At 42.0% G+C, this 23,818-nt stretch overlaps 1 protein-coding gene across 1 annotated transcript in view; it reads left to right on the top strand.

The window, feature by feature from the left end:
• Positions 1-5,700: 5,700 nt before the first annotated feature.
• LOC308307242 (putative ferric-chelate reductase 1) overlaps positions 5,701-23,818 on the top strand; it is a gene marked incomplete at both ends in the record, with an annotated part of 34,786 nt that continues 16,668 nt past the window's right edge. Inside the window, 9 exons of the mRNA XM_080752415.1 lie at positions 5,701-5,899; positions 9,044-9,186; positions 11,626-11,723; positions 15,468-15,696; positions 18,682-18,879; positions 20,053-20,154; positions 21,111-21,255; positions 21,961-22,068; positions 23,644-23,762. Coding sequence (XP_080608541.1) covers positions 5,701-5,899; positions 9,044-9,186; positions 11,626-11,723; positions 15,468-15,696; positions 18,682-18,879; positions 20,053-20,154; positions 21,111-21,255; positions 21,961-22,068; positions 23,644-23,762 — 1,341 coding nt within the window. The remainder of the gene's footprint in view (positions 5,900-9,043; positions 9,187-11,625; positions 11,724-15,467; positions 15,697-18,681; positions 18,880-20,052; positions 20,155-21,110; positions 21,256-21,960; positions 22,069-23,643; positions 23,763-23,818) is intronic.

Genomic DNA, 23,818 nt, shown 5'->3' with positions numbered 1-23,818 from the left:
ACGGTTAGTACAGAGTCAACTCTAGTATATTCACATTTTGTTAAAACAAAGCCTTTATAAGCTTATGGTCACTATTACTGTACATCACTGTTATGCTGTTCATCATAACATGACTGTATAGATAGATACCTGTATCTGCATCAGTTGTAATTATTCCATATGACCACAATATGACCATAATAATAAATCCTATCTTTAAATCTTCCCAAAGTCTCATGAATTAATATTGTGGGGACATTGTGGGGAATTACTGTATATTGTTGTATATAGTGTGTGTGTGTGTGTGTGTGTGTGTGTGTGTGTGTGTGTGTGTCTGTGTGCGTGCGTGCGTGCGCGTTTAAATGATTATGAATTAAGTCACATTTATCTCTTGTTATTGTGTTCAGCCCTTTAGTATGTGTAAATATTGCGTGTTGTAGGCTATATTATCTTTGACTTTTTTATAATTTTTATCCCACAATTTTGTAACCCATTTTTTCACCCAGTGCCAATTGCCTATGTAATCCTGGCCTCTGCTCTCCCTCTGCCGCGCCTGGGGAGACAACGGACTGACCTCATGCTTCCTTCTATGCATGAGGAGTCCAAGTTGCTTCTTTTCACCTGACAGTGGAGATTTCCCTGGTTTGGACGTAGCGCGTGGAAGGAACACATTATTCCAACCAGTTCCTTTCCCCTCCATCAGACGCCCCGGCTGGCCAGGGGGAGGCATTATTGAGACCAGGATCACGTGCATGTTTTTGTGAGGGTATCAACCCTAGGAGACACGGGGAGAACATGCAAACTCCACACAGAAAGGCCCTATCGCCAACCCCACCTAGGGTGTGGGCTATATTATCTTTGGTCAACAACATCTACCAAGATAGCTGGCTGTACCTGTACATGACTTTGTGAGTGGTGAGTGGTGACACACACATGAGTGAGTGAGAAAGAGAGAGACTGAGCGGTAGGGAGGAATCCATTGTGGTTGTGACATGGATTCATACATGGGAGATTGATTGATTGATCAAACAGAGCACAGTACACAATGCGCTTCTGTATTTTATAGTGAAACCATCGATAAGAATGTCATTGTGCATGCGCGCGTGAGTGTGTGTGTGTGTGTGTGTACACATTTACTGGGAAGTATGCTAATACTTACAAGTCTAGTGTAATGTAAAATCTGATATTTGGCGTTCAATAATATTTATTATCAGTAACACAATAATGAACAGCTTTTGAAAGCTGAAATGTAGTCACAATTTTGTCCAACTCTATAGTAAATTGGGCCAAAAAAGGAAAACTGCTCTATAGGGTGTTGCAGGGGTTGACACTAAGGTCTCAGAAGCACTTGCCCGTCGGGCAAGTACAGGTCATGTTCTACTTGCCCGAAGGGCATGCCCACTTGCCCGAAAAGTAAATTGTCCATTATAAAATGATAGGTAGGATTTTAATTACCGCTCAATTTAACACTTATTTCTTTACTTTCTGGGGCGATGCAATAACAAATGTCATACCCCAATGCCTCCAAATCCAAATACCTACATAGCCATGATTGAATATGTCTATGGTTTCACACTTGTTACATTCCACAGACCAGAAGACAGAGCACGTTGGCCACGTTCAGGTGTTTAGACGGATATGTGTTGTGTTTATAGACTGTTGCCTCCCCTCTCAAATGAGCACTTGCCCGGTCGGGCAACCTGAAAGAAAACTTCATCTGCCCTAAAGTTTTATTTACCTGCCGGGGGCAGGTGGGCAAGCCTAGTGTCAATGCCTGGGTGTTGTATTGGTCGCTGCCACATTGCAAGGTTACTGTTTGAGTTTGGCCAGCAGATTCTGAGGATTTTTCTGAGGTATCTTTTCCTGGCATTCATCCTTATTACTTTTTTTTTTTTTTACGATCATCAGATCTTTATTTTAGGCAACATTTTGTGATTGCGATGATGTTTGCTACCTGCTACAGATTTTTATCCCACAATTTTGTAGCCCATTTTTTCACCCAGTGCCAATTGCCTATGTAATCCTGGGCTCTGCTCTCCCTTTGCCGTGCCTGGGGAGACAACGGACTGACCTCATGCTTCCTTCAGTGCATGAGGAGTCCAAGTTGCTTCTTTTCATGCACCTGACAGTGGAGATTTCCCTGGTTTGGACGTAGCGCGTGGAAGGAACACGTTATTCCAACCAGTTCCTTTCCCCTCCATCCGGCGCCCCGTCTGGCCAGGGGGAGGCATTATTGAGACCAGGATTACGTGCATGTTTTTGTGAGGGTATCAACCCTAGGAGACACGGGGAGAACATGCAAACTCCACACAGAAAGGGCCTATCGCCAACCCCACCTAGGGTGTGCGCGCTGATGACGTGGAGGGAGAAACACGCCGCCAGCGCCCACAGCTAACCACTGCGCCACCGTGCCCACTGATATTACCGGTGATATAACTTTTAATTAGTTTTACATTCATACCGGTAGCTCACAGTAAAACGGATTAACAAAAAATGTCTCATGAGAGGCTTTGGACAGGTTTTGCCATGTCATGGTCTATTCATCACAAGCCTGCTGACCCCCCCACTCCCCCGAAGTTTCAAGTTCAGGCGTTTTTTTTGCTGTGTCATGGTCTATTCATCCCAAGCATCCTGCCTACAACAAACATGCACTAAACCATCCACCCACGCATGTCCGATCTCTTGTTCTCCAGTGGCGTCAGTTCAGAAAAAGCTAAGGTATGGCAACATGACGCCTTCGTGCGCGTGCAAGAAACCAGTCATGTTGCCATACCTTAGCAAAAGGCATGATACATTTATTTTAAGAAGTACATTCTATTTTTCCCCCCGTTTCTACAGTTTCTTGGGATGGATATGGCAGCCTGGAACGGTTGTTCAAGTGCAGCTAAACTTGGCATGTTAGTAAACGCGTACGCGTCACAATTAACCATAATGAATTGCACCTGTGCAGCTGACCTGCGGAACCTGGAATATAATTCTAATACCTTCTTAAAGTGACCATTTTGTAAAATTTTGCATTTGTAGTTATTTTACTGTAATTTAACAACATTCTATAACAATATTAATATTTTCCTAAATGTAAGTAGGCCTAAATCTCTTATGAGGACCAGGACATCTGCACTATATTTTTCTCAAATTCAACCTTACTTGTAATTGTGGGGACCTTTGACCCATTTATTGTGTGATGCGCACACGCACACACTCTCACACACACACACACACACACACACACACACACACACACACACACACACACACACACAATGCTTCCGTGAATTAATTAGTGTAGTTGTTATTTCCACTAGATTTCCTCTCATTCCCAAACAATTCGTGTCATGTGACTCACTGCAGGGGTAGGGAAAAGTGCTGACTCATCTGTTGTTATCGGGGAATAAAGAAATGCACTGTCATGGTTGGCATGATGTTAGGCATGTCAGAGTCAGGTCAGCTCCAATGCTTGGAAATCATGTCTGAAATCCAGCTGTGTAAAGTCTACTCAAGTACCGTGTCTTTTAGGCTACAACTTTGATGTAGCCTTTAGTTCTTAAAGGAGCTATAGTCAACTTTTTCTTGAAAAACGGATGCTAAAATAAAAATAATGTTTCGAAAATATTTTATAAAAAAATAAGCTTCATATATGTGTTTCAATTAAAAAATGACCACAAAAAGCGGAAAAATAATGATAAAATAATCATTTTGGTCCTTTGTTTACATTTACAGGGCCCGTAAATGTAAACAAAGGGCCAAAATGATTATTTTATCATTATTTTTCCGCTTTTTGTGGTCATTTTTTAATTGAAACACATATATGAAGCTTATTTTTTTATAAAATATTTTCGAAACATAATTTTTATTTTAGCATCCGTTTTTCAAGAAAAAGTTGACTATAGCTCCTTTAAGTGTATTTCCACTTTTTAAAAACTTTACAGGCCTATTAGTCAGGGAATTTTAATAAAACCTTGGGAATAAATTCCTTTGGCCCAAGGAATGTTTTTCGTGCAAAACAAATGCTTGCAATGGATTCAGAATAATTAAAAACACCTAGTTAGACCCCTCACATCCCATTTAAAGCATATTTTTTGGGAGTGATTTTTTCCCCTTAGGCCTATAGTACAGTGTATAGTAAGTGAATGAGACCCAGAATTACCCTAGCTGACAAATATTTTGCTAGGGATGTTGAATTTCAATCTTTGTTAGATATGTTACTAGACACCTTTACGAACACATTGGTAAAGAAATTGTTTGGTAAGGAATTTATTCCCAGATTTGACAGGTATTCTGCTAATTTTCCCTGACTATATACTAGTATTAGGCTACTCAGAATAGGCCTATACTCCTCTACAATTATTTGAAAGATTTTGATAATTAATACTAAACACTAACAGTAGCCAGTTTAGTCCTATCATTGTGGACTTGTACTAGATCTGCTAAAGTTGACACATTTGGAAACAAATCTGGAAATGGGCCATTCAAGGCTACTACAAGTAGGCCTAGTGATTATATATTGATGCTAATTATTTTGTAATTCAAAATGAACTTGAACTCATAACAGGGTATTTTTATGTTTTCTCTTGAGCAGCAAGAGAGACTACCACTGTTTCAAACTGCTGCGTAATTTGTCTCAATTATCCTAATTACTTTTCACAGGAAATCTCCAATCACCATCACCCAAGGGTTTACATTTTTCAAGTTGCCCTTAATCCACCCATCTGTCCACACGCGTTCGTGCATGTGAATATTATGCTACGTGTGTGTGTGCGCGCGCGCGCAGAGCGAGCACCTACTGCGTGTGCGTGGACATAATGCGCACTTCTCTAGGCAACACATATGGCTGCTTGATGGAATAAAATTAGTTAATAACTTAAATAAATACGGATATATAAATTCAGAACCAAAATAAGCCAGAGGCGACCTAAAGGACAATCTCTTATTGTTGTATTTTGGAGAGAGCAGACAAGGAAGACAAACAGTGAGCATACCATCCTAGTGGCAGCTTGGTAATTCTCTCTCTCTCTCTCAAGTTAACATACAGTAGCCTATATAAACAATACAGATTATGACAGTAAGATCGTGGGACTCATTGATTGGTCCCCATATCATAACATAACAAGAAGACAGAGATGCAGTATAACCAAAACATGATCTCGTAGTCAGGATAACCACAGTCATCATGACCTGTAATCCACTAGCCTGAACTTACAGTACAACCAAAACATGGTCTCCTATACTGTAGGCCTAAGTTCAAACAGTAGTTCATAATATAACCTTATATGGTCATATGAGCCTCATACACAAATCATACAATTATGTATCATAATTCATATCTATCACTGCTATAGAACGTAAACTAAGGACGCCATTATGACAAGAGTTGCCTGAGGCAATTCAGCAAGCAACACCTAGTAGGAGGATATAAACAGTGGGTCTCTCCTTTCCTCCCCTCCCCTCCCCTCCATTGTAGTAGTCTCTCTCTCTCTCTCTCTCTCTCTCTCTCTCTCTCTCTCTCTCTCTCTCTCTCTCTCTCTCTCTCTCTCTCAATAAAAACTTCGGAGCAGCGCAGGTCACCTTTGTTTCCATTATTGTCGCGCGTCACGCGCGCTCTGCTCTGCCGCCTCCAAACAACAACTTCGTCTCCACGCTCCACCGCGGCTCCCTGTTTAAAAAAACATTATTAATAATCCAACACTAGATCAGATTGATAGCAGCAGAAGCAGAGGGATCATGGATCGTGTTGTTGTTGCTTCCCTGTTAGTCCTGGCTGCTGTGCCCGGGGCAAGGAGCTACAGCTCGGGTGCGGTTTACCCGAGTTGTGGGGACCTCACCCCGCGTCACTCCGGAGGGGTCGCGCAGACACCGGACTCCGCACCTTACACCGTCACCGCAGACAGGGCGAGCTACCAGGATGGAGACCTCATCACAGGTGAGAGTCTGAGAGACATCTCTGCTTTATCTGTCCTGGCTCCAGTGAGCACTGCATGTTTTGGATTAGGATAGGATCATCTAAATCTAAAAATAAATCTCTTTAAGTACAGGAAAGTTCAAATAATAGTAGGCTAGTGGAGTAATAGCCTAGACCAACAATATTTTCCACTTGAGTTGTAGTGGAGTAAGTAGCCTATAGTGAAAAGACTCGAGTCAAGTAACTCAAGTGAAGTTGTAGGCTAGCCTACAATGCAAGTTAAAGGACAACTTTCGTTTTTTACAACAAGGGTTCATATTTTAGATTGTAATTAAAGAATTAAGTTAAAATTATTTCATTTACTTAATTATTTCTATTGTTTTAGAGATTCTTATTTCAGTGGTTGGTGGCATGTGTACAAGTGGCTGAATATGTCATTTTACACAGAATAAGCCCATTCCCAAGATACAACGCAACCTTTCATGGTTAGATGTGATTTATGGGGGCTAGAAGTGTTACTGTAAATAGCAATAAAGAAACTGCAAGCTTATTGTGTCTAAAAAGACATATTTAGCCACTTGTACGCATGCCCACATGCGTACGCATGCCCCACATTTTAGCACGGTAAACGTGATAAAACAATAGAATGAAGCAAATTAAAACATTTTTAACTCTCACTTTTTCTTTTCTCTAATTACAATCTAAAATATGAACCCTTGTTGTAAAAAAAACAAAGTAGGCCTATTGCTACTATAATATATAGCCCAGGCGCGGTTCTAGCCCTGAGCAGTAGGGGGTGCTACAGGGAGCTTTGGCCGCTCCACGTGCACGCGCGAAAATTGGCGGTTTTTCGCGGATTTGAACGCGTTTTATTCGGGTTTCCGCGGTTTATTTCTTTGCAAGCTGTATACCATTTTAAAGCTAAGATTCTTGTGATTCCGAATCCGCAAACCATTTGATTATAGCACCGAAACTCACGCCGCAAACAACGCAGAAGTCCGACATAAACAATAAAGGTTTCCGGCTTCCGCGGTTTATTTTTTTGCTAAACAATCGGGAACGGCACAACACTTTCCCTTTGCCTCTCTCCACATGCACCAGCCAGCAAGATAGTCTATAGTAGCCTAGATGGAATTCTAGGTACCAACACTCCAACAGACAGACAACACCAGTGTCATATAATCATTCAGTTCCAAAAGCTTTTCAGTTAATCTACTTAATTTTACACCACTCTGTCTACTACAGCAAGCATGATGGTATAGCTTCCCAAACGTTTTAGCCCGTGAACCAAGAGAAACTAAACCCAAACAAGTAGAAGTGAAAATAGCCAATCTACAAACGAGTCGCTTCGCGCTGCGTTGTGAACTTCTAGATTCGATTTAATTAACATTTGTCTCAGCGGACAACTTTTGACATCAAGAAAAGCGGTAAAAGCCTCCGCCTAAATCCGCGCCTGATATAGCCTATGGCTCCCTTTATTGTTATGATGATGTTACCACTGAGGGCATTTTTTTTATCTTAACTTTTATTTTGTTGAAGTTGCATAGTATTTTCTGTGGACCTCACACACTTGCATTTCACTCTAGTTAGTGTTGAATAAAAAAAAAACCTGAATAAAACCTTCTTGATTCTTATCATGTTGTCTTGATCAAATTGCTGCAGAAACCTATATTTTCATAAGGAATGCCCTGCTAGTTCTTTGATCATACAACGGCACATACAAACATCAACAGTAGCAGATCAACAAGCTCCAAACACTGTGTTTCGGCTACTTATAATTTGAATCCGGAAAAGTAACAGTTTTGGACCTTCCTGGTGGTTAAGGGGGCTACTTTAGATCCGCAGCTTTATTCTCTCATTGGGTTAACTTTACAGATGGTGAAATAAAACAATAACACCCCCAAGGACCTCTGGGGGTCCCCAGACAGAGCCCGCTTTGAAAACCCTGCTACTGTATAATAGGCTATACTGATTCTGAAGCACTGTTGTCGGTGGTATAAAGAACATTGATTGGTCAGCTCCCATGTGGTTCTTTAGGGCAGGGGTTTTCAAACTTTTTTGACTCAGGGCACCCCTGTAAACAACCTTTTCATCCACGGCACCCCTGAATTACACTGTTTTTAGAATCTTACATCCTATTGGAGAAATATCCGTTTCCATCAAAACTGACTGAAAATAACGTTATACTTGACGTTTAACCCCTTGAATCACAGCATCCCTATTCTAGGGGGAAGGTTTACCAAAAATAGCCGATCTACAAGCTCACAACGCGTCACAAGGTGACGCGTTGTGAGCTTGTAGATCTGCTATTTTTGGTGAAGAGAGTTGTCGTAGATGGAAAAAGATCTCATCAAGTACAGTGCAAATCAGGTCTGTTTCACTAAGCATAGTGAAGTGATATTGATGAAATCCAAATGTTATCAAATGATCTCGCGGCACCCCTGGACTGGCATCACGGCACCCCAGGGTGCCCTGTCTCTGCTGGTTCTGCAGCTTTAGACACCTCTAATTGTTCTATGGCAACATTTGACAAAGATGCTATTTAGCACCTTATTGTTCTGGTGCCCGATCAATGAAGCCATGGCTCCCCATGGGGTAAAAAAAGTTGCTCTCCTTGATTCAGAGCCAAATTAAATAAAGTCCTTTAGTGCCATTTAAGACCATTTATTTAGTTTGTACAGTATAATAGCATGCCTTTCAAATAATCAATTGGTTGTTTGTTTATTTATTCATTCATTTGGTCACTCGTTCATTCTTTCATTGTTCATTTTTCACTTTTGAGCTTTTCTCTTATTGTCACGTTGCATCGTTACAAAATCATTTCATTAGAACACCTTAAAACCCATTTAGGCCTAGAATTATTGAATGCTTTAACCAGTGAAAAATAGCAGATATACAAGCTCACAGCGCGGCACCGAGTGCCGCGCTGTGGTTTTTCAAAAAATCTTAGAAGCATTCAAAAGACACTTATAGAATCGGGTCAAAATTCTAATTTTCACGATTTTTCAAAAATAGCAGATCTACAAGCTCGCAGCGCGGCACTCGGTGCCGCGCTGTGAGCTTGTATATCTGCTATTTTTCAATAGTTAAAGCATAAAAGAATGAATAATGTGTGCCCCTTCTAAATGGGTTAATTAAACCAACAAACTGTTGTTCTTCCCCCAGTTGAGCTGCAGGCTCAGGATCCATCGTCTCCATTCATTGGGTTCATGTTACAGGCCAGAGAGGAGGGAGGAGACAGCATTCCTTTGGGATCCTTCACTGTCGAAGGCTACCAGGCACAGCCTCTCACCTGCTACGGAGCACCTGTGAGTCGCCAACGCATTGTTTACAACCACTTTCAACCTGACCTCCCGATTTTGGCCTCGTTATTCTTTTAGCTACAGTGACAGGGACACGCCCAGATTTGTTGTCACATCACAGATTTACTAAAGTTGTCACTTTGTATTTTTTACAACAAGGGTTAATATTTTAGATTGTAATTAGAGAAAAGAAAAAGTGAGTGTTAAAATGTTTTCATTTGCTTCGTTCTATTGTTTTATCGCGTTTACCGTGCTAAAATGTGGGGCATGCGTACGCATGGGGGCATGCGTACAAGTGGCTAATATGTCTTTTTAGACACAATAAGCCAGCAGTTTCTTACAGTAACACTTCTAGCCCCCATAAGTCACATCCAACCATGAAAGGCTTATTCTGTGTAAAATGACATATTTGGCCATTTGTACGCATGCCCCCAACCACTGAAATAAGAATCTCTAAAACAAGAAGTAAATGAAATAATTTTAACGCTCATATTTTATATTCTTTAATTACAATCTAAAATATGAACCCTTGTTTTAAAAAACTAAAGTTGTCCTTTAAATTCTGATGTCACATATAGTAGTGCCAGCAGATCACATAATCAGATTACGTACATATTACTGTACATCGAAGCTATACACACTAGCTTCGATTTACGATAGGATGCCAAGTGGAAAATGACCTGATTGGTATACTATACTATAAAAGCGGTGTACATGGGATTAAGGTGCAAAATGTCGGCACGTGTCGACCACACATCCACATAAAGTAGACTGACGCTGGTATAATCCGCAAGTAGGCTCGGTTCATGAGGTATAGAGCAAAGTGAAAAATTCCAAGTCACTAATCCACAGGTAGGTCCAAGAAAGTCTCTGACCAGCCTGACGACACCGCCTGCCATTAGGCTGCTGAACAAGGCTCATTCCTTGTTCGGCAGCCGGGTGGAGCTGCTCAAGAACCTGGTGGTGCTGCTCTTGTAGCCTGGGACGGCTGCCAATTTCTGGCTTTTGATCCGGTCGGGAGCGGATGGTATCTTACGTCATTTTGTATTCAAAACGGACTACAGTTTGGCAGGAAACACCAAACCGGAAACAGTTTTAACCCCTACTTGTACTGGGTTGAAACTGTTTCCGGTTTGGTGTTTCCTGACAAAGTGTAGTCCGTTTTGAATACAAAATGACGTAGGATACCATCCGGTCTAGACCGGATCAAACGACCCGTTTAGTAAACGAAGACCAGGCTTTCCCCCAGCGGGAAAGCCTGGTGACGCGAGGTTATTGCTCTTGACACTGAAGTAGGGCCCCTTGCCCCCAGCCGCGGTTGTTGTAGGGGGTTGAACAGTTTGTGACTTGGGTGGTGCGTGTCCTTGATGATGTGCTGGGCTTTGACTATGCACCGCTTTCTCTACTGTTCCTGGAGCGTGGGGAGCTAGCTCGTCTCTGCCGATCGCACTAGTCGCTGTAGGCTTGTCTTTCTCGGGCAGTCCAGTTCCCATACCAGGCCCAGTGCTGTGTTCTACCTGTAGCGCACGTATACGACGTCTGCTCTGCTGTCGGAAATAAAAATATGAATAGCGTCTGCCCTCGTGAACCTTTCAAAGTAGCGTATTTGGTACAGGACTGTACCATTAAAATCAGTTAACCATAGCATAGCAGCGGAACTACAATTCCTCCCTTATGGGGTCTGTACAAAATATTTTCAGATTGGTGTCTGTGGCCAAATTAATATAAATGTAGTCCTTGAAGGGAAAATGTTCTAGAACAGTGTCCTAGCTAGGAATGGGTATCGTCTGCGATACTTTTAATGGTATCGATCGCATGACGTCGATACTATCAGGTATCGGTTCACGTAAAAACGAACGATACCTCGCTTCGATACTCTGGAACGCACCCCTGGCCGGTCGCATCTGTAACAGTTGGGCTACTGAGAGTTTAATGCCTGCTTTAGTAGGCTTCACTCGTTACTGTGGAAAATAGCCGCCAATAGCCCATAATGTTTATTATTATCATGATTATCCAACGTATATACTCTCCGCTCCGCCACACTGTGTGATGATCATCATCATCACTTCTGCTCTACCGCAGCAGCGAGTCACCACTCTTTCCGTGTTGAAGTTAAATTTAAATAAAAAGTATCGAAAATGGTATCGAAAAGGGTATCGTATCGATTCAAAGGTGAACGATACCCATCCCTAGTCCTAGCACATGTGAACAGGAGAAGGGAATCAACATCAAGTGATTGGAGGTGTAAACAAAGGTTTTTTCATGGATGGAATGTATTTATACTGACTTAAACTGAAACAGGTCTCAAAGTCACTCTTTTAGCACTTGGCAGTGAGGAACTTGGGGGCCATTTTGAAAAGGCAATGAATGAGTTAAGTGCTAAAAAAGAGAGACTTTGAGAGTTGTTTACTTAAAGATACTTTTCTCTCGTATGTTTTCTTGCAGAATTCGGCAGTATCACACACATCAAAGGCTCACAAGACGGCGGTACGAGTCACATGGACAGCAGCAGCTTCAGCACAACCCAAACCCATTCAGTTCCGGTAATTACAAATGATTACTGTAAACTTTGCTGTCAACTTGTCAAGTTGGAAACCTTGTACTAGGGATATGCTGGCCATTGGGAAAAGCGGGACAACTCCCGAACGGCCGGTTCATTCCCGCCCGGTCCAGGCCGGCCATTAGGAAAAATAATTAAAATAAAATGGGCGGCCAACAAAGTAAATCCTCACTGTCGGGCAGAAATCTCGTATCTCCAAGATTCAAATTTGTACATTTTTTTCGCAAAGCAAAGCCCTGCTTCATCATACAAGGCCGTCGCACAAAAGTAGTGAAAACAGCAGATCTACAAGCACACAACGCCTCGCGGTGCGAGGCGTTGTGTGCTTGTAGATCGGCTGTTTTCACTAGTTTAAATCATTTTTAAAATGATAAATACAAAACAAACGGTTTTGGACATACAAGGTTTCCACCCAACAACGACGAAATATAACTCGTGTAATTGGCCCACTGGCTTGTCACTTTGTCACAAATCTTTGAGTAGCAGCAGCGCTATAGAGAGAGATCTCTCTCTATAGCGCACAATGAGGGCCTCTCCAACTCTTTTTCCCGGGCTGAATCAGGGGCCCAGCACGTCCCTGGCTACTTTTAAACCTTGTACTATGTCCAAAGATGTTACTTTTAAACCTTGTACTATGTCCAAAGATGTTACTTTTAAACCTTGTACTATGTCCAAAGATGTTACTTTTTGCGACCGTCAGGTCGCAGTTTAGTATCAAAACCTCCACCGGCCGTCCGTCCGTGAGTGAGTCACACGTCACACGTCACACCTTTGCCCTGCTCATATCTCCGCATCAGTATGACATCACACTGCTGACATCAGTATGACATCACACCGTACACAAATGACCCTTATATAAGACCGGCATTATCTACCGACAGATTAGTAACAAGATGTCAAAATCGTCTAGGAAGGATGGTGAGTGTCATGCTGGCACCCTTCGCGGCAGGAGGAAGCTGGTGCAATCGACCCCTTGGCTTGTCGGGACCCCTGCCTACTAACGGGGTGGCAGGCTATCACCTCAGACTAGAACCCCTACGGTCGCAATTACTATCAAAATTACATAAAATGCCGTAACTCGGGCTAGAAGCGTCCGGGAGAGCCGGGGCCGGTACCTATTTGTCCGCCAAGGCAACGCGGAGACCCCACCCCTCATTTCTCACATGGCCCTCTTCTAGCGCCACCATGATGCCGATTCTTGCAAAACACATTTTTGGACACTGCTCCTACAATTTTTGCCCTAAAATCACGCAAATCGGTACACAGTATGTCTACACTCATTTCATCAACTTGGATCTGTCCCATATTGCGCCACCTTCAGGCCGATTTTTAAAACACATTTTTCTCCACTGCTCCTACAATTTCTGCCCTAAAATCACGCAAATCGCTACACAGTATGTCTACACTCATCCCATCAACATGAATCTGTCCCATAGAGCGCCACCTTCAGGCCGATTTTTAAAAACACATTTTTGGACACTGCTCCTACAGATTTTGCCCGAAAATCACAAAAATCACTAGACAGTATGTCTACACTCATGTCATCAACATGGATCAGGAAGATTTTGGAAAAACACATTTTTGCCTTATTTGTGGAGATAAGCGACCAACGGTCGCTTATCTCCCGATTAGGGAGTCTTACTGGTAAACCTTGTACTATGTCCAAAGATGTTACTTTTCATCGATTCAGTATTTATGAAACCCACTGACACACTTAATTTTAAACACTTCATCCTAGCGTCTCTATTTTGGTCATATATCGGCGAAACAATACATTAAAACATGAGAAGGCTTTCCACTTGACACCGACATTATTATTTTTAGTGCTAGCTATGTTAGGTATTTTGTTGTGGTTTATATCATCTTTTTATCAATTCATATTGATGACCAACTGACCACCTGACCCTTAGGAACAGCTTGTGACTGTGCCATGCTTTAATGTTATGTACCATACCCACAAGGTCTCTGTCTGATTGAAATGAGGCCTTATCTACTGCCATGGAGCCTGTATGTAAAACTGAGAATTGTTTTGGTTTATAAAGGCCTCTCCATACTTCGACACAACCGAACTTTTCGGTTGAAAAATAAACTTTTTTATTTTTTATCTTTTCCGAAAAAAAAGCGTCGGATGTTCATACTTCGCTCCTGTTCGGAGGGTTCGGGGAAAAGCGTACACCACGCTGCGTGTGGTGTAGGAGGCGGCGAGGCGCATTGTGAGGAGAAAGAGAACAGGAGAGAAGAGAGAGACAACAACAGCAGCGACGGCGGAGATGGAAAAGTTAGAAGCGGTGGCACGTATTGTGGAGGTTATGGAGGAGGAGGAAGACGAGGAGGCAGAGGAGGAGGAGGATTTTGCCCTGCTTTGTGCAGCTGAGGAGGAGGCGAGCACATCTAGCCGGCGGGGGTATGTCCGAGCCACTGCAGCTGGATGAACAGCTTTGGGACAGTGTTGTGGCCACCAGCATCACCCTTCTTCTTGTGAACACACACGTGATCCATCCGACCAATCACGTTTGCCGTTTCACCGAACTAGATTTCGGCGAGTCACAACATCTCGTTGTGCAAATTTCAGAACTATTGTTCGGAGAAAAAGCATTCCAGAACTTCAGAGGAATTTAATTTTATAGCTGAAAAGGACCTTTTGACCGAAAACTGCGGTTTCGGTCAAAGTATGGACAGGCCTTAAGGCTCAGCCTGGTGTCATGCAGACACCAGCGAAGGACATCTCTTCAGGAACCTATGAACTCTTTGTCTTGTCATTTGTGGAAACATGCTATGAACTGTTGAAACGTCATCCATTGACTGACCAAATGACCATACTTATACTCATGTCAAAACATAATTTGTCAGAGATAGCAACGAACCATTATTTCTGTACTGTACCTGTCTTGAATTCTCTCTCTCCACAGTAAACATTCCATTCTCACACTGAACCACTCTCCTGTCTTGTTTCTTTGTGATGGATTATTGTATCTCATAGGGCATACATGGGCAACTGGCGGCCCGGGGGCCACATGTGGCCCACAGGTTGATACCGGTAGCCATTAAACGAAACGGGTATTTCTTACATTGATGCTCCTACATATTATCATGCAAGCACCAGTTAAAGTTACTTTCCATCCCTCATATACTGTATGCACAGTGCACATCCCATAACCCACACACTGCACATCATTTTGGAGCTCATATCTTTGAACGGGTAAGGGCTAGTATTATTAATTTGTGCTTTAATTCTGTCCTATATTTTTAGCTTAACGACTAGTACAGCAGTATTAAAATGTAAATCTTTTATGTCCAATGTATTTGTATTTACGTTCATAAAGTTAACATGAGTGTATAACTAAATGCGTTTGAAATTAAATCAAAATGTTACATTTCAGGATTCCAATTAAAAAATAACAAAAAACAAGTCAGGATTCCAATTCAAAAGAAGCAAAAAATAGCCGATCTACAAGCTCAAAACGCATCGCAGCGCGATGCGTTTTGAGCTTGTAGATCTGCTATTTTTGCTTCTTTGTATGAGATACTATAGAATGACAAAGTAGGATGAAGCAATATGCAATGTGGCCCTCTGGAGTGAAGGTGGAAATATAGTGGCCCTCGCCATCATCAAAGTTGCCCACCCCTGTCATAGGGGAATAAGAAGGTGTTGTTGTTTACAAATAATATTTCTATCAAGCTATACAGTTGTGATATTTCCATGCATTTTGTGCCTCTTTTCCTGCAGTGCGACGTTCGTGCAGAGCTATCGTACATACTGGGTAGGAGTCAGGAGTTCTTCCCTGTCGTACAGTACAGTCAGTGTAATTACACCGTCATACAGTAACGACAGTGTAATTACACCGTCTTACACTAATGACGGTGTACTTAATGACTCCTCCACCACGGCTGTGTCCACCGTGAACGTCAACACCAGTTCCTCCTCTTCGACCAATAAGACAGCACTGCCACCCACAGTAAGTATTTTATTTATGTGTTTGTTTGTTTGTTTGTTTGTTTGTGTGTATATAGGGCTGTCACGATATGACATTTTACATGACGATTAATTGTCACTCAAATAATTGCGATTAACGATTAAATTGTGTTTTTGTCGTTGACAATTACATTTCTGTTTGGCTTTTAGGCTTTGAAGTTGCACATGGCAGATATGACACATAACCTAAATACACAAAGAAATTACTGACATATTTGACAACTTACTACTTAAAAATATAACATTGATAGTGGAAATAGCAGATCTACAAGCTCACAACGTGTCGCGATGCGACGCGTTGTGAGCTTGTAGATCTGCTATTTCCACTATTTTTGACTTTTTTCCCTATTTTTTAGCATGGAAGCGATTATGACGATTATGAAAAATAATCACGATTATGTAAAATAATCGCGATTATGTAATAATTGTGACAGCCCTATGTGTATATTTTTGTAATTCTATTCTATTCTATTCAGATAGTGAAAATAATCATTCTATAAGATCACAACATGATTGATTAATTTATAAGATGCGTTCTTGTACTTTTTCCTGGAGAGACTCCAGATTTCTCTTTTGAGTAAGAGAGAGGCAAACAATTAGAAAATGGACAATCTATTTTCACAATCTATTTATCTGTGGAACCAAGTCAAACAAAAATGTAATGTCCTACAATTCCAAGTGCTTGTGAGGGCGAGGGGTCCCTACTTCAAATAAGATTTTCTTATTGTGGGTCGCAGCCTGAAAATTGTGGGAACCACTGGTATACACTGTAGACAGGAACACTGGTGTAGTAGTGCTTTTCAAGGTACTCATTCAAAGACCACTACGTGCGTAGCCAGACTTTGAGAGCTTTCTACCTACTGATGAGTCAGCTAATGCTGTAATTCTGTGGGTCAGAGGTGTGTGGTAACATTTCTGAGATTAAAAAAAAAAGAATTAAACGTGGTACTTCCCAGGGACGTGCTGGCCATTGGGAAAAGCGGGACAACTCCCGAACGGCCGGTTCATTTCCGGCCGGTCCAGGCCGGCCATTAGGAAAAAATTTAAAGTAAAATGTCGGCCTTCGTTCCATTTTGGGGGCTAGTCGGCCAACAAAGTAAATCGTCACTGTCGGACAAGAAACCTTGTAGCTCCAAGTTTCAAATGTATACATTTTTTCGCAAAGCAAAGCCCTGCTTCATCATACAAGGCCGTTGCACAAAAGTAGTGAAAACAGCAGATCTACAAGCGGTGCGAGGCGTTGTGTGCTTGTAGATCGGCTGTTTTCACTAGTTTAAATCATTTTTAAAATGATAAATACAAAACAAACTGTTTTGGACATACAAGGTTTCCACCCGTCAACGACGAAATATAACTCATGTACAGTAATTGGCCCACTGGCTTGTCACTTGTCATGATCTGAAATGGCAAATCTTTGAGTAGCACCAGTGCTATAGAGAGAGATCTCTCTCTATGGGGCTGTTAAGTATGACATCATTTTGTAGGCAGAGGAGAATTTCTGCCCCCAGTTTCCGTGAATCTTTTTACTATTTTTACTATTTACACATTTTTCTTCTCTTTGTTATTGAAAGGAAAGTGTTAGAATGATACTTTAGTCGTTATTTTTTAGTCGTTGTTTTTTGAAATAGCGAGGGACAGAAAATGCTCTGGGGGCAGATTCTCCTCTGCCTACAAAATGATGTCACGGCTTAAAAGCCCCCAATGAGGGCCTCTCCAACTCTTTTTCCCGGTCTGAATCAGGGGCCCAGCACGTCCCTGCTTCTTAATCTGAGTGGAGTCATTCAGTTGATGTGGTAAAGGCCTGTCCTAAAAAACAAAACACACACCCACACACACACACACACACACACACACACACACACACACACACACACACACACACACACACACACACACACACACACACACACACACACACACACACACACACACACACAAACACAGAGCGTAGCCCTGTAACCGTTTACCTTCGCCATTAGCCGGTCATCCAAGTGCATAGAATGAATTTAAATGTATCCAGACCAGGGACGTGCAGAGAATGTTTCAGCAGGGGCTGAAATTCCTAAAATGGCCTTTTGGTGAGAATATTGAAAATAGCAGACCTCCAAGCTCACAACACGTCACAGCACGACACGTTGTGAGCTTGGAGGTCGGCTAATTTCGTTGCGTGATACCACACTAAACTAAGCATAATCAAGTGAATACTGGAGATGTGGCGTAAGGGCATGGATTTATACACAGAGAGGGCAATTCTTTCAACATAAGATGCTGCATTCAAGTTCAGGAGAGTTTGGACAAGGCAATTCTCTTGAATGCTGCCTTCAGGAATGGCATGGAAAGAGGGGGCATTTGCATTTCTTTCACCACAGTAAAAACTGCATTCATGGTCTGGAGAGAAGGCGCTTTTTACAGACGGATAAAAGGGCAGGGGCTCAAGCCCCCTTTGATGTCTATGTGTGCACTTGCCTGATCCAGACAGAGATCCCAACAGTGTGACACTACCTTTACGTTCCAGACCATCATCTCCAGTATAGGGCTGTCACAATTATTACATAATCGTCTAATCGTGATTATTTGACATTATCGCAATTATTTTGTCATAATCGTCATAATCGTGAATGTTGAAAATTTTCAGAAATAGTGGAAATAGCAGATCTACAAGCTCACAATGCGTCGCGATGCGACGCGTTGTGAGCTTGTAGATCTGCTATTTCCACTATCAATGTTATTTTTTAAGTAGTAAGTTGTCAAATATGTCAGTAATGTATTTGTATATTTAGGTTATGTGTCATATCTACCATATGCAACTTCAAAGCCTAAAAGCCAAACAGAAATGTAATTATCAACGACAAAAACACAATTAAATCGTTAATCGCCAATTATTTGAGTGACAATTAATCGTCATGTAAAATGTCATATCGTGACAGCCCTACTCCAGTATCTGTGTTGTTCTTGTATCCTCCACCAGGACGTCATCTCCAGTGCAGGCTGTGGTGTCAGTAAGGTGTGTTTCAGCCAGCCTCTGAACTGTGACCCGTCCGTGAGCAGCAGCTGTTACTTCATGTCGGCTCTGATGAGGTCTAAAGGCCAGGATGCCGTCCAGTTTGAGATGAGCGGTCCCTCCATTGGATACGTGGCCTTCGGCTTCTCTGATGACCAGAAGATGGTAAGCGCAGTGTCACTGTTCCAATAACAAGTATGATATATGTAGATAGATAGATAGATAGATAGATAGATAGATAGATAGATAGGGTAACATGTCCTCTTTTAGGGGGCTGTCCGGCCTGTCCGGGGGGGTTTTATAAATTCCTTCAAATGTCTGGGGTTTCGCGCATATCACAGTTAAAGCACGGGCATTTACAATGCACGTTCAATGGTTCGTTTGGAAACACACTGTGAGAGGCGGGTTTCCACCCCTAACCCCGGAACGTGTATTATTCATACTACTCTCTGCCTGCGCTGCGATCCCTCCCTCAGCCTGTCTCGCTTTAAGATCAGAGGCCGAGCAGCGCGAGCTCGGCAGCAGCTCAAGCCAAACGAACGAACTGTTAACGCAATTAATGCTGTTTCACTGATGAAATGCACAAAAAGTGCCAGTGACCAACAATGAGAAGCAGAGCGTTCTGTCAGCAAAGCTGGTACTCTTCTGTGTCTATTTAGGCATTTACAAATAAAAGTTCTTCTGCTTCAAGCCCATATCAACCTGCAAAGTAGCCTACAAGACAGTCTGTGCGAGGTGAGAGCTCTTCTGCTAACTAAATTGACAGAATCTTTTGTACAACCTTATTTGAATAATGGGCTACCTCTCTTTTATTTACAGTAGTTACAAAGCTGAACGTTCATACAGGAGTCAAAAGGCATACTTTATCAGTGGATCTCTCTAGCCTATTAATAGATTTGTAAAGGGTCCAATTGGAACCCCCTCAAAAATGAATACATATTAATAACATAATTGAGCTGTAAACTAGTAATATAATTTATTTAAAAAAAAAGAAAAAAAAAATATATATATATATATGTATATATATATAATATATATATATATATATATATATATATATGTATATATATATATATAATATATATATATATATATATATATATATAATTATATATATATATATATGCGCCGGGTTACCGGGTAGAGTGTCCTCTTTTTGGATTTTCATATAGATAGATAGATAGATAGATAGATAGATAGATAGATAGATAGATAGATAGATAGATAGATAGATAGATAGATAGATAGATAGATATGTGTGGCTGCTATACCTGAGTGTGTGTACACCGTACAGTGAGTGTGAAGAGTTATTCAATGAGCTGTCTCCTCTTCCTCCAGGGTAACGATGACATCTATATCTGTGTTGTGAACAGCAGTGGGATGGTCCAGGTGCAACACGCCTTCTCAACAGGAAGACAGAGACCGCACACCGTTCCTCTGGTACACCAAAACCTTCACACACTCATGCTAAAGTGTTGAGAATAACTCTGAACAGCCAGGCTGTTCCGTTTTTATCTGTATCTCTGCAGAGGTTGCTGTCTTAAAAGAGGATGTGTGTGTGTGTGTGTGTGTGTGTGTGTGTGTGTGTGTGTGTGTGTGTGTGTGTGCGTGTGTGCATGCGTGCACGCGTGCGTGCGTGCTCTTCAAGCTCACAATGCATGGCATTTTGACGTGTTGTGAGCTTGTAGATCTCCTATTTTTGGAATTGGAATAAAAGATTTGTGACACATTTTCACATGATCCGATAAGTAAGAGCTTCTATTTGTAACAAATTGTCTCTAATGGGGGTCCCTGCCACTCCCTGGCACAAAATATGTTCAGCTAGGGGGCCAAATACATATCAACTTGGGGGTCCTTGACATGAAAATGTTTGAGAACCACTGGCAAAGACAGCTGGTGAATCATCACAAGTTAAAGGTGATACACCATGCATTTAAAAAGTATTTATGTCATATTGTTTATGTCCCAAAAACGTTTTTCAAAAGGTTTGAGGCTAAATTACCACTCCTGAATAGAGAGCCTCTCTCATTTTTGAATGGCTCTGAGTATTTCAGCTGCAGTACCACCTTTGGCCTGAACTGCGCCACCCCCCCAAATCTTTTTGAAAAAAAAAAAAAAAAATGAATTCTTTTTTATGATGACGTCACAATTGGCAGATGACGTCACAATCGGCAGCAAATCTGGATAGCCTGTTTTGAGAACCCGTGGGATGCTTTTAACCTCCGCCTTCCCAAAACCAGAGAAAGACACAACGGTCTGAAATGGGACTTTGTGAGGATAGAAGGTGCTAGTGGGACCCCCAAAAAAAGGTTTTAAAATAGGAAAAGTGAAATTTCATGGTGTATCACCTTTAATTTTGTTCCCAACAACAGAGTATTCTTTTCTCCCTCCACCAGGGGAAGGTTTCAGATGTGAGAGGCTGGGTGAGGGACGGGGTGATCAGCTGTTCCTTCACCTCCATGAACCCCATCTCCACGCAGAGGACCACTGGCTTCAATCAACCCTACTACGTCATGATGGTCCACGGACCCAGCCACGACGGTAGGCTGACTGCATGCAGTTGTTGGAGTCCCATTTAGGCCTAGAATTATTGAATACTTTAACCCAGGGGTTCCCAAACTTTTTTGTCTCAGGGCACCCCGTGAATATTTTTTTAAATCCGAGGCACCCCTACATTATAATTTTCACTCCCAGCACCTCATATTTATTGCATATCGTTGTTGTCGGGTGGAACCCTTGTATGTTCAAAACCGTTCGTTTTATATTTATCATCTATAAAATGTACTAAACTAGTGAAAACAGCAGATCTACAAGCACACATCGCGAGGCGTTGTGTGCTTGTAGATCGGCTGTTTTCACTAGTTTTGTGCGACAGAGGTTTCTGCCTGACAGTAATGATATTTTAGTGATTATGTTGCGAGGAAAACGTTGAGATAATAGTCATTTTAGTTAGAAGTGACTGAAAATAACTGTGTACTTCATGTTTAAAATGATACTAAATATTTTTTGTCCAAATAAATTCCAAATATTATCAAATGATCTCGCGGCACCCCTGGACTGCCGTCGCGGCACCCCAGGGTGCCCCGTCACCCACTTTGAAAACCCCTGGTTTAACCAGTGAAAAATAGAAGATATACAAGCTCACAGCGTGGCACCGAGTGTATCAAACGTATATCATTTCACTGTGAATGAGTGAAAACACATGTTGGACATTTAGTTGTGTCTTCGTTGCTCTTCACTGGACAGGTCTCATCAGTGTCCACAGCAACACATTCATCAGTGACACCAAAGTGGACCTTTCCCTTCCTCTGCTGGTTGGCCAGGCTGGACGACCTCACATCCTCAAAGCACACGGTGAGTGAGTGCACACCATTGACTGTAAAAGATATATGGACAAAGCAAAGCCATTGGTTTCTATGCAGCGCAAATGACGCATTTTGAGTCCTTCGCATGGGTGTTGCCATCATAGATTGTAAAAGCACCAGAGGATGCTATTGGCTGCCAACGGTCACGTGCAACCGCAGGGATACATGGGAGACTGTGGTTGGAGCCTCCCGAAATACAGCACACGAAGAAGAACACAGCCGGCTGGTATCAGTTTAGTTGGCCACGCCCCCCGCAACTTTATCATCAATTTTAACATAAATGGGACCTTATTTTCACAAAACGCATATCATCGTGATTGAAAGGCAATTTTTAACTATCGATAGGAACCATAAAGTATGTATGAAAATGTTAATTAAGGTTAGAAAACGAAAGGGGAAAATGAATGGGGTCCAATGGAGAACAATTCTTTTTGCGATCTGCCGGGGGGGGAAACAGCGCAACTAGCGGCCAATCATATGAAGTTTTAGTTCCGTATTGGAATCATTTTAAATCGGCGAAACTATGCCCCTGGTGCACACTGAGTGCCAGTCCCTCGCTTGTGCTGTTATGCTTGACGTGTGCACACTTCAATGTGGTCTCCCTCCCTGTCTCTCCTCTAAACCAGTGGTTCTCCCCCCAGAGGGGTACCCAAATTATTTTGGGGGGTCCCCAGATGATTAACTTAATGTGAAACATTGTTTTCTCACTCAACAGTAAACAAACCAACGTCAAGTTTGAGCGTATAGAGAGGGTATCTGCACATTTCTAAAGTGACAATTTAAGGACTTTTAATAAGACACTTTTAATACCTCTAAAACCAGGGCGGGGGGTCCCCAAATATTATTATTTTGGGGGTCACGGGCTGAAAAGGTTGAGAACCACTGCTCTAAACAAATAAATCACACCCAGTGTGAAGTGAGCAGTGCTGACTCCGAGATACGGTAACTCATACAGACAAAGAAATTTAAATAAAATAAAAATCACACACACAAACCGAAAAGAGATTACGATCATTATGATCCTGTAACATACAGTATATATGGTGTAATACAAATAAATATGGTGTACTACAGTGTAATCTGGTGTAATCCAATGTATAGTATATCTGGTGTATGCCAGTGTAATGTGGTGTAATCCAATGTATATCTGGTGTATGCCAGTGTAATCTGGTGTAATCCAATGTATATCTGGTGTATGCCAGTGTAATCTGGTGTAATCCAATGTATATCTGGTGTATGCCAGTGTAATCTGGTGTAATCCAATGTATATCTGGTGTATGCCAGTGTAATCTGGTGTAATCCAATGTATATCTGGTGTATGCCAGTGTAATCTGGTGTAATCCAATGTCTGGTGTATGCCAGTGTAATCTGGTGTAATCCAATGTATATCTGGTGTATGCCAGTGTAATCTGGTGTAATCCAATGTATGGCTGGTGTATGCCAGTGTAATCTGGTGTAATCCAATGTATATCTGGTGTATACCCGTGTAATCTGGTGTAATCCAATGTATATCTGGTGTATGCCCGTGTAATCTGGTGTAATCCAGTTTGTGCTGGTGTTTCAGGAGCGTTGATGCTGATAGCGTGGATGACCACGGGGACCCTGGGGATGCTGGTGGCCAGGTATCTGAAGACCCTGGGCAAAGGACAGGGAGGCTGCTGGGACAAGGATGTCTGGTTCCTGGTGAGACCTCAGAGTGTTACTTCATCACTTTGTGCAAAGCCAGAGGAATGTGTGGC

Source organism: Nannobrachium achirus, assembly GCF_963921795.1.
Source record: "Nannobrachium achirus genome assembly, chromosome: 21".
NCBI classification, from domain to species: Eukaryota; Metazoa; Chordata; class Actinopteri; order Myctophiformes; family Myctophidae; genus Nannobrachium; species Nannobrachium achirus.
The sequence above is the reverse complement of the archived record's forward strand: the minus strand, read 5'-3'. Positions and strand labels throughout refer to the sequence as shown.